The 9745-nt window shown below is 37.7% G+C and overlaps 2 protein-coding genes across 4 annotated transcripts in view; one reads left to right on the forward strand and one right to left on the reverse strand.

The window, feature by feature from the left end:
• The window catches only part of LOC101859968 (dolichyl-phosphate beta-glucosyltransferase), a 9444-nt gene extending 4225 nt beyond the window's left edge, over positions 1–5219 (reverse strand). The window contains exons 1-7 of one of the 2 annotated variants that reach the window (XM_035972276.1): positions 5144–5219; positions 4573–4747; positions 3505–3620; positions 2862–2954; positions 2194–2346; positions 1405–1464; positions 497–648 (exon numbers count right to left, since the gene is read on the reverse strand). In XM_035972276.1, coding sequence (XP_035828169.1) covers positions 497–648; positions 1405–1464; positions 2194–2346; positions 2862–2954; positions 3505–3620; positions 4573–4729 — 731 coding nt within the window. In that variant the 5' untranslated portion in view covers positions 4730–4747; positions 5144–5219. Of the gene's footprint in view, positions 1–496; positions 649–1404; positions 1465–2193; positions 2347–2861; positions 2955–3504; positions 3621–4572; positions 4748–5012 lie in introns of both variants that reach the window. The other variant, XM_005107857.3, reaches the window with a different exon arrangement.
• Positions 5220–5378: 159 nt separating this feature from the next.
• The window catches only part of LOC101860844 (TBC1 domain family member 19), a gene marked incomplete at its 3' end in the record, with an annotated part of 16904 nt that continues 12537 nt past the window's right edge, over positions 5379–9745 (forward strand). For both annotated transcript variants that reach the window (XM_035972278.1, XM_005107861.3), the window contains 4 exon segments: positions 5379–5591; positions 5819–5891; positions 7787–7914; positions 8807–8881. In XM_035972278.1, coding sequence (XP_035828171.1) covers positions 5451–5591; positions 5819–5891; positions 7787–7914; positions 8807–8881 — 417 coding nt within the window.

Here is a 9745-nt window from a genome sequence, read left to right on the forward strand (position 1 = left end):
CATAGTTACAAACTCAACACCGGACTTCAAGGTGTCACTAATGAATGAAAGCAGTGATTTTGTTTTAATTTGAAAGATTTGTGGTGAAGTTCTACAGGTAAGGACGACTGATAACTCAGTTGAGGACCTGAACTTCACAGTGACATAACAGATGGTTCCAGTAAGAACGGGATAGAGGGTGCCCATGTCCCTTGTGACTCATTGGAGCAGAGGAAGATAGGACTAACGTTTACACAGCTTAAACGCAATCCCACATCATCACTCATCACCAACATTATTTTTAAAATCATCATTGCTCTCAGATCAATGAATTACATCTAAAATCCTGGAATCTTTATCGGTAACCTGTCATACTAAGTATGTACGCAATACACTATTGGACACTATAATACACATTAAAAAAAAAGAACTTATCAGAGGGCGTCAATCTCATATAAACGGGCAAGGGATTAAAAACAACAAAACACCCCCACCAAAAACTCAGTCGAGGACATACCATCTTTCCACATGAAGGTTCAAGAAGAGAAGAATGGCAGCCTCCCGAGTGAACAGTTTGAACCCGCACTGAGTGTCTCGGATTCCACGCACCGCCAGCAGCCACACAACAAAGTGAAAACCCAGCATCAGGAATGTGCGGAACATTGATCTCTGGGAAAGAAAGCAACAAAATAAAACAGTCAACAGAAGATACCAATCTAAGACTCTTCTACATATACCTTTCATAAACAGCATTCTGTTTGAGGGGGAAAAAAATAATAATCACCAAATGAAGTGTCAACAGTGATCATATCATCATTGCTATTGTGACCATCAAAGGCAGTCTTGGGATGAAGTATCAGAGCATTACACACAGCTACATGAATTTCACAGCTTCAGCTAAAAAACAAAACAAAAGAGACAATAAATTACCACAAGAGGTTACCGGTTACTTGTCATTACTAGCTGAACAAACATGGTCAAGACAGCCAGTTTCTGTTATCAAAACCTAGCAAATCTTAACAAAAATAACAGCACTGATGGTTCGCTCAAATCAAATATCCACAGCTGCTCACAGTCATGAAAAGAAAAAAAATGGTTTAAATTCTCACAAAGCTGTTACCAAATAGAACGCTGTATTGAACTAGAACGGCAATGACATCACTGCACAAGGAACAGAAAAAGGACAAAAATTATAATACTGGAATGAGCAAGAAGCAGGTAAAGTTTACACCAAAGGGCAAACGGGTGGTTAGAGGTTACCATTAGCAGCTCCTACTTCTTTTCTTTCTCTCTGGTTTTTTTCCCGGTAAGCCTGTCTCGCTCTTTTTCTTGCACTAAATCACCATTATTGAGGCCAAAATGTTATTCTCTTTAAAAAAAAATTATTTAAAAAACACTGAACGGTACAAAAACAGTAAGGCTTACAGTGGCTATAGAATCCTCCTCCAGATGGGCCCGAGAACCACACACAATAGCCATTGATTCCTGTAAGTGAATAGAAAAACAAACAAACATAAAATACTAACTAAGCAACAGCTGCAGTGAGCACATACTAAACTGTACAAACAAAAGTAGTCTCAGAATTTTGGAAAAAAATAATCGGAGTCTCTATAACCCAAAAATAGTAGGGTTATGATACCAACCAACTGCAATAAATAAGCATGTGTGTACTGAAAATAGATATGTTGACATCATTTACGGTATACTGCGCAAATATTGCACACAAACTTGTGTATTTTTATGCTATTTTAGATAATCACCCAAAAAACGCAAATACATGTGTATTTTCATGTCATTTATAATAAGTTGTGTACTACCTATGGAAACTTAAGTTAACAAAAAAACACCCATGATTTTGTGAATCCCATCCTTCTTCTTCGATGAGCAAAAAATAAAATAATAAATTTTTTTTTTCAAATCAGAGGACTCCAATTTTACCAGAATACTTGGCAGGTCTCCATAGCAATGACCTGACAGCTACATTATGAGCTTTGAACCTTTCATGTCTGCTATCATCAGTAGCAGAGCAGAAATGGTGGAAATAGGACTAGAAAAATCTTTGCGTGTATCTATGAACCAAATGAAAAATAAACAACTTTGGAAACGCTGTGTTGAAAATGTCCGCCCACCACAAACGAACCCATTTCAGGACACCACAGTATCGTGCACAAACTCACTAAGAGACAAGTGGACCACAATCATGCACACACTAACCATATTCTTTGCTTTCTTCCTGCTCTTTGACCGGAGTTTGGCTTTCTCTTTCTGTTCCTCCATGTTCTTTTCCAACTTGTCAAGGTCACTGAACTTGCTGGCTCCATCAGCGTCCACAAACAAGATTTGCCTCCCCCTGCTGGACAACACTCCCTGGGGATTTACAGTTGGGAGATGACGAATGCAGAGACAGTGGCGGCCAGCAATGGCATGAATGTAAAATTGTTCTGCAATTGGGTAATACTGTGTATTTATGTCATGTATACGTGTTTGTATTTATAATTAGATATTTATGAGTAGGTATGTATGTTTGCCCCTGTAAACCAAAATGCCCTTATGGGATTAAAAAAAATGCATTTTAAACATTTGCTAAAAAAGAAAGGACTACAAAATATGCTGATACAAAATCTTTTTTGCCTTAACTTAAATTCTTTCTGATTTACAAAAGATTCTATCATACCGCTGCTGTCTGAAAATAAATAGTAACTTACACTACGCAATGCCCATAAATCCTTATTTACATGCTGATTTATACCCTGCAAATATAATCTAGAAATAATCAAAAGACTTTCAAATGCGCATCACACGACCAGTATAGATTTTAAATTTGGAAAGCGAAACATCCACAACAATTTCTACCCCTCTCAATCAAGAAAAGACAAACATACCAGTCTCACTGCGCCACCTTTTCCTCTATTCCTCTGGAGGGTGAGCACTCGAACTTTCTCAGCACCGTACTGCTCAGACTGTTTTAGTCCAATCTAATAAAAATGACAAATACAGAGAAAGAAAACACACAGGTTACCATAAGTGAAGAACTAGATGACACAGAAACTAATAAAACATCTTTTAAAAATTTCTTTCCTATGATCCAAATTATAAAAAGAAAGCACTGAAACCCCATCCTCATAGGTATACAAATCTACACTTTATTCCTGCTTTCACTAGCTGCTATGGTCATTTATACTTTAATGTTTTCAAGTTTCAAGAACAAGCAACCATGTAAGAATAAAATAAAAAAACCTTTTTTTTTTCAAACAGGTCTTCAAAAGAAGTTTGCTATTGTCATATAAACTGTCATTTCCAACAATGATAGAGGTAGTATGTTACATAACGTAAACAACACTTTGTAGTAGTACAATGAGATCCTATTACAAACACAAACATTCTGTCAGTTTCACCTTCTTGGGAAAGAATAATTAAGATCATAGAATCTACATCATTATATTTTGTGAAGCACACAATAACAGCGATTTTCACACACATAAAAATGAAATAATGACCAAATATATAACATCTGTCAAGAAATACCTCGGTTGTCTGATCTTTGCTTCCATCGTCAACAATAATCACTTCATACTTGAAGGAAGGATTCTCGGTCTGTCTTTTCTCCAAATATTCCATTGTCTCTTCCATCATCACTGGCACTGCAAGTGAATCATGTACAGAGGTAGAGCTACATCCTATCTAAGGTTAACTCTTCAAGTACTGTTATCAGGACAGAACCCCCCCACTAAACACACAAACAAAAAATGCACAAAAACCCCTAAATTCATTTACCTACAAATTTTCAAAAACGAGCCTAGTGGTACAGTCAATTAACAGATGAGACCAGTGTACCCACATCAAGGAGTACATAAAAAATTTAAGTGAAAAGCAGTTCATAAACCTCCTTTCAAAATATTTTACATTCTCTACTCTTATTGTATAGTCACATCAAATTTAATCAAGCTGCCATAACATTATGTGGACAATGGGATCATAGTCAAAGGCCATCAGAGTAAATACGAAAAAGAAACGGAATTTTATTTACAAAGAGGTTTATTGATGTAAGGGCCGAACCACACTCGCAAGCAGTGAAGTAAAGATTTTAAAAAACCCAGACTTTCCAGTATCTGCAGTCAACAAGCTAGTCCCGACTTGTGTGCGGCACCACGGACACTCCTCAGTACAAATTTCTGGAACACATCATAAACGGACGTGTGTACGATCTCGAACTGTGCTCACTCTGGTGGCAATGTAAGCAACCGTTTGCGCAAAATCCAGTATCGCATCAACATGCTACCAAGACGAAAGCTGAGAGATTTTGATTTGTGCCAGAGCTATAGCAATGCTGCAGGATGGTGTTAGAGCCCAAGAAGTTGCAAGAACAAGGAGGCTTGCAGTGTCACACTCTGTCATTGTCTGCTTGAGGCAGCGCGATCAAGCCACTGGATAGGTACAAGAACGTCCACGTGCAGGTCGACCCAAGATTCATCAGAGTGTTTGCAAGTGGTCCTTAACTTATGTTGAAGTCTGTAGAACAAAGATTTTATCAATTAAGAATATAATTAGACACAAAAAATATTTCTATTTTTAAAAGCAACAATGTTAGCTTACATCTCTGCTCCTCATTGTAAGCTGGGACAATGACAGACAAGTCCAGGGAGGGGTTCTCACTGTAGTCAGGAAACATTCGCTTGGACTTGGAGCTCGGGTCAAAGTAAAACTTTTCGCTGTCATGGCGAGATACCACTGGGTAGGCCTTGGTGGTCATGTAAGCGTAGAGCAGGAACTGAAATGTAGATTGTAAAAAAACAATAATTCCACTGTGACTGAGAGCTGTCAATATCAAAGCATCTAATCGAGATCTAGATCTAGATCTAGATCTAGATTTAGATCTAGATTCTAGACAGACTTAACTAAGTCCAAGTCGAAGACAAGACCTCTTCTACTAATTGGGCTTTGCAACAAGAAATATCTATGATGTCCCCAGTAACCCGGTGCATGGTATAAGAACATGTTGAAATGAGAGAAAAACATAGCGACGTGGCACTTACGAGAAATGCAACAACAGTAGCAACTGCAGCTAAAAGAAATATCACGCCCTGGAGCGTGAGAAGCATGGCGGCTGTCTGGCAGGAAAAACTTCGAACTGTCTTCGGTTATCAAGCCATAAGGTGGAACTCACTCATAGGCCAGCCTGAAGTTTTCATCATCCCAACAAACGGAAGTTGCTGGTAAAACGTAAGAAAGTTAGAATTAATAGAAAGTAAAGCAAAGTTCAGGGGAAATCACTCGAAAAAAATTTCCTCAGCTTTCACCGGGAATGCCGAATTTTTCCGCAAACATATTTCACACTAAACATAAGGAAGAATGAAGTCGGGCATCTTCGGTCACAGCGGTTATTGGCGTTTCTACGATGTTGTGTATCGGTTGCTGTCAAGATGGCGACTGTCTGCTCTTGAAATTTTGCTTTGTGAAGTAAAAAGTGATTGATGTTACGTGCTTTCCTCGTAGAGAGCATCCTTGACTCAAAGATGGGTAGTGTCGAACAGCAGCCTGATAACCTTTTGGTTAATGTTTTGCAGTTCTTGAGGTCCTCGACTCTGTTTAATGATTTGCTAATTTCTGCTCAGGTAAGTCTCTCGCGACTCGGACTCCGAACGGCCAACACTTACGGTTGACTGTAGACGGAGGCGGGTAGAACAATAACTCGAGCTAGTATTTGGCTTAGATTTTCTCTCATAGCTAGATCTAGACTTTATTTTGTATAGCAAGTTTTAAAGGGATTGTTTAATTAATTTTTTGAAAATATAAAAAATACTGGTTTTCATCAATTCTTTCTTTTTTTTTTTGTCACCAGGAAGAAGCTCAGAAAACAAGTCTTAGAATCTCTGAGCTGAAGAAAGGTGTACAAAATGGCCTTGGGTCTGCTGGTAAGCTACAGGAAAGATCTTTTGTTTGGTGAAGAATGGTAATATATCTCTTGTTCATTTGGATTCGATCCAGTTGTGAACATATTTTGGTCCACTCAGATTGATCTTTGGTTATGCGGGATCTTAGGCGAAGGGGGATGTTAGCCGAATGACCAGGGGAAGAATCCACAGTAACTCATTAAATTGTCAGGCCCAAAATCTGTACAATGATCTCCCCTTACTTAAAAATGAACTGACATGACTTTTTTGTATTTTGTTTGGGTTTTTTGGGGGGAGGCTTAAAAAAAAACTGTGTCAGGTGGGCCAGATGGCTTCAGGCAATGCCCCCCACCAAAAATGTATTGCTTTCCATCTTTGACGGAGTTCCCAGCCCATGTCATGATGCATCATTATCGTTGTGTTGTGACCACACCAATTTAAAAAAGAATCAAACGCTGGTTCACTGCCAAAAGATGACCACTTTACGCAAAGGGGATCGGACAGTCCACGAGTATGGACGCCAGTCTGTCTTGGAAGTTCGAGCGCAAAATTGAAAGATGGGAGCGATGTTTTGGGAAAAGTGTAAGCGTGCACGAGTTGGACAGTTTGATGGAATGCAGTCTGGAATCTGATGCACTTGTAGGCCCTCCCCACCTAGTGTGTGATGTTAGATTAGGCGGACGGCTCCTGTGATCGGGGAAAGCAACGTGTTGATAAATTCACACCTTGGTGCGATCCCGTCTGGGGCAAATATTGTAACCGCTTATCGACATTTACAGCAGAGGTGTGATCGCATTCATGAGAGTGGATTGTTCGAGACGCGACGGACCGTACAATGATCGCCCGTTTTTGCTACTTGGTTGATCAGCTGAGCGTGCTCAGGTTTCTTCTTCTTTTTTTTTTTTTTTAAAAGGAAAAAAACAACTAAATTATAACCTGAAAAGCGGGAACGTTGCCGAATGTAGCTGCTTTAGCCCGGATCAGAGCAGGATCTTAGGGGTGACTTTTATATGTATTGTAAAAATTCTGTTTTTCCAAAACAACGGGATCTTAGGCGAACTGGGACCATATAAGCGGTAGGATCTTAGGCGGAGACTACTGTAGTCTGTATATATGATTGGGATCAGGTCACATCACAATGAGAATGAAGAAAAAATATTTTAATAATCAGTCTCTCTCACATTATTTAAAACAAAGGCTGAGTATTTTCTCAACTTCTCTGAGCCAGAATGTGTTTTTTTCGGAAGCTAGGATTTAGAACTGGTTTGTTAGAATGGTTATTGGACTTATTATTGGTTCTCATTTTTACCCTCTCATTTGCAGTTTCTGGTAATGTATGAATGATGGTTCTAACAAGGAGGGAATTGTGTTTTGTTTTTGTGAGGCATCATGGCAAAATCAGGCGTTCGTCAAAATAATGAAATTAAAAAAACCGACATTGTTCCACTGGTTTGGCAATTTTTATTGAATTCTTTTTTCTTGGCTCAATGGACCTTATATATCCATTTAAAAATGCATTTCTGTAAGGATTTTTTTTTTTTTTTAAATCCATTGATTAAAAGCACAAAAAATGCAATTTTTCAGTTTCCAAGGACTCTCAAGCTATGGGATTCGCCAATCTTTGGTTGTGGTCATTTTCTTGATGTAGCCCCCCACTTCCTTCAATTGCATATTTCGACTTCTGTTTAAGATAGATTTTTTAAATATTTTTTTTCAAAAGAAGGACAAATAAACAAACTTTAAAATGACTCCAATAACTCTGCATGTCCAAAAAGTGATGAATGCCTGCTTCCACCATGCTGTCACATCTATTGTCTTCACCCTTTGCAAATGATATGTGAGAATGTTTCAAAGCAATATATTTTGCTATTGTTTTGTTAAGCCTCCTGATTTATTAAAAATGTCCATGTCCTCAGGATGGGATCGCAAGCTTCGAAATGCAATCTATCACTTTTTGCAGTCTCAGCCAAAGTCAATGACCAATGGTATACTAGGTTCTCCTGAGCAACTCAAAGAACCGCTGACCTATGTACGGAAGGCACAGGTAAGGTTGTTTGGAGAATATGCATATGAGCAAGGTGGAAGTAATAACCTTATAGAATGAAAATGTTCTGGGTTATTTAGAAAACTGAGAGTTGAAAACGTGTATTGAATAAAAGCCTCTCAGAAAGAGGAGAACTGGAGGGACTCTTGTTGTTTAGAATTACAGAGCTGTGACCTTCGTCCTGTTTTAATTTTTGCTTTGGTGTGACAAAAATCATTTTCTAATATTTGTTTTATGCCTTCTGTACTCACAAACTAATTGAATATTCTCTCTGATGTTTTTTTGGACTTATTTTGCCATAATCACATACTTATTTTGCCTTAATCACATGCTGCCTCTAAAGCTCATTTTAATGTAGAAATTGTGGTCATCTCTCGTTATCTTAAAGTTATTTTTAAAAGTGCAATTGAGATGTTTCTTATACATTTGTGAGGCATAATGGTGAAATAAGGCGCCTGTCAAAATAATGAAATCGAAGGAACCTGCATTTTTCAGTGGGTTTGGCTCGACATCTTTTTTGTCCATTTAAAAACAAATTTCTGAGTAAATTTTACTGGAAAACTTTGATTGAAGGACCGAAAGTGTAAATTTTCAGTTTTGAAGGACTCTCAAGCTATGGAAGTCACGAAACTTTGGCTACCATTTTCTCGCTTATTTTACCTCTGAAACCAGGTGACCCCCACCTCCTTCAGTCACAATTATCTTGATTTCAATTCAAGATAGATGGGTATTGAAAACAAGGCAAATAACAAGCTTTAAGAAGATACCAATAACTCCTCATACCCAAAAATTGACAAGCACCTGATTCCACAGAGTCGTGACACATTTATGTACTTTATCGTCTTAAAACTGAGAGCATCTAACTATGCTAATGAATCAACCTTTTCCACAGCTTGCCTGGGAGAAGAAGATCCTGAAGAGCCTGAATAGTATGTGTACAGAACTGACCATTCCATTGGCTCGACGGGTGAGACAGATCTTTAAATATTTTTTAAAAATTACATGTAGGTATTTCTATACCCCCATAGAAACCTGAATAAAGTAGCTTAAGCTTGTTATGACTGCAAGTTCATTTATATGCATACTGTCCCTGTTTGTACCACTATGAAAAAACTAATGTCTCCAGGGTTCTAAAAAAGCTTTTTCGACATTTTTTAGAGGCCTAAGGTCTTTATCAGAATAACTTTTTTTCGTGACCTGATTTGTGTAATATGTTTTTTTACATTTTCAAAATGTTGTTTTAAAGTCAGAATTTGTCTATTGGTTTTTAAAAAAAAATTTAGTGGAACAAAATACACTTTTCTTCAATTTTGTCTGACAAATACTTGAAAAATTGAAAAAAAAAGAAAAGAAAAGAAAACAACTGGTACCTTTTAAATAATATAGCTACTTTACATTTAAAGTAGATCCTCAAGTTCATTTTTAGCAGCGACACTGTTAATGAACTTACCATGACTTAGAAAAGTAATTAGTTTCTTTGAAACATTCATAATATGTTACATTTTCCTTAGTCTCCTGTGAATTTTGCAGTCATATGCAGACAGGGGAGCAAATCATATGAGGCTTTTTGAATTACAAATGTTAAAGCCAAGAGAGAAGCTTGCGTTAACTGTGCACAGTTAATGAAACTTTTAAATGCTCAAAATTAATTAGCTAACTCTTCTTTACCAGAATTGTTCTCATTGGCCATAGTAGAAGCCACAAATCGTCTTAACCCTATCCGTCCATTTTGTTTTACAGTCGTATCCATACGACGTGGGGAACTCTGTGCCACTACTTTTCAAAGAAGAAATTTACTCATTAATCCGATCCGTACGCTTTGCACAGCATT

Source organism: Aplysia californica, unplaced genomic scaffold (genome assembly GCF_000002075.1).
Source record: "Aplysia californica isolate F4 #8 unplaced genomic scaffold, AplCal3.0 scaffold00638, whole genome shotgun sequence".
Lineage (NCBI taxonomy): Eukaryota > Metazoa > Mollusca > Gastropoda > Aplysiida > Aplysiidae > Aplysia > Aplysia californica.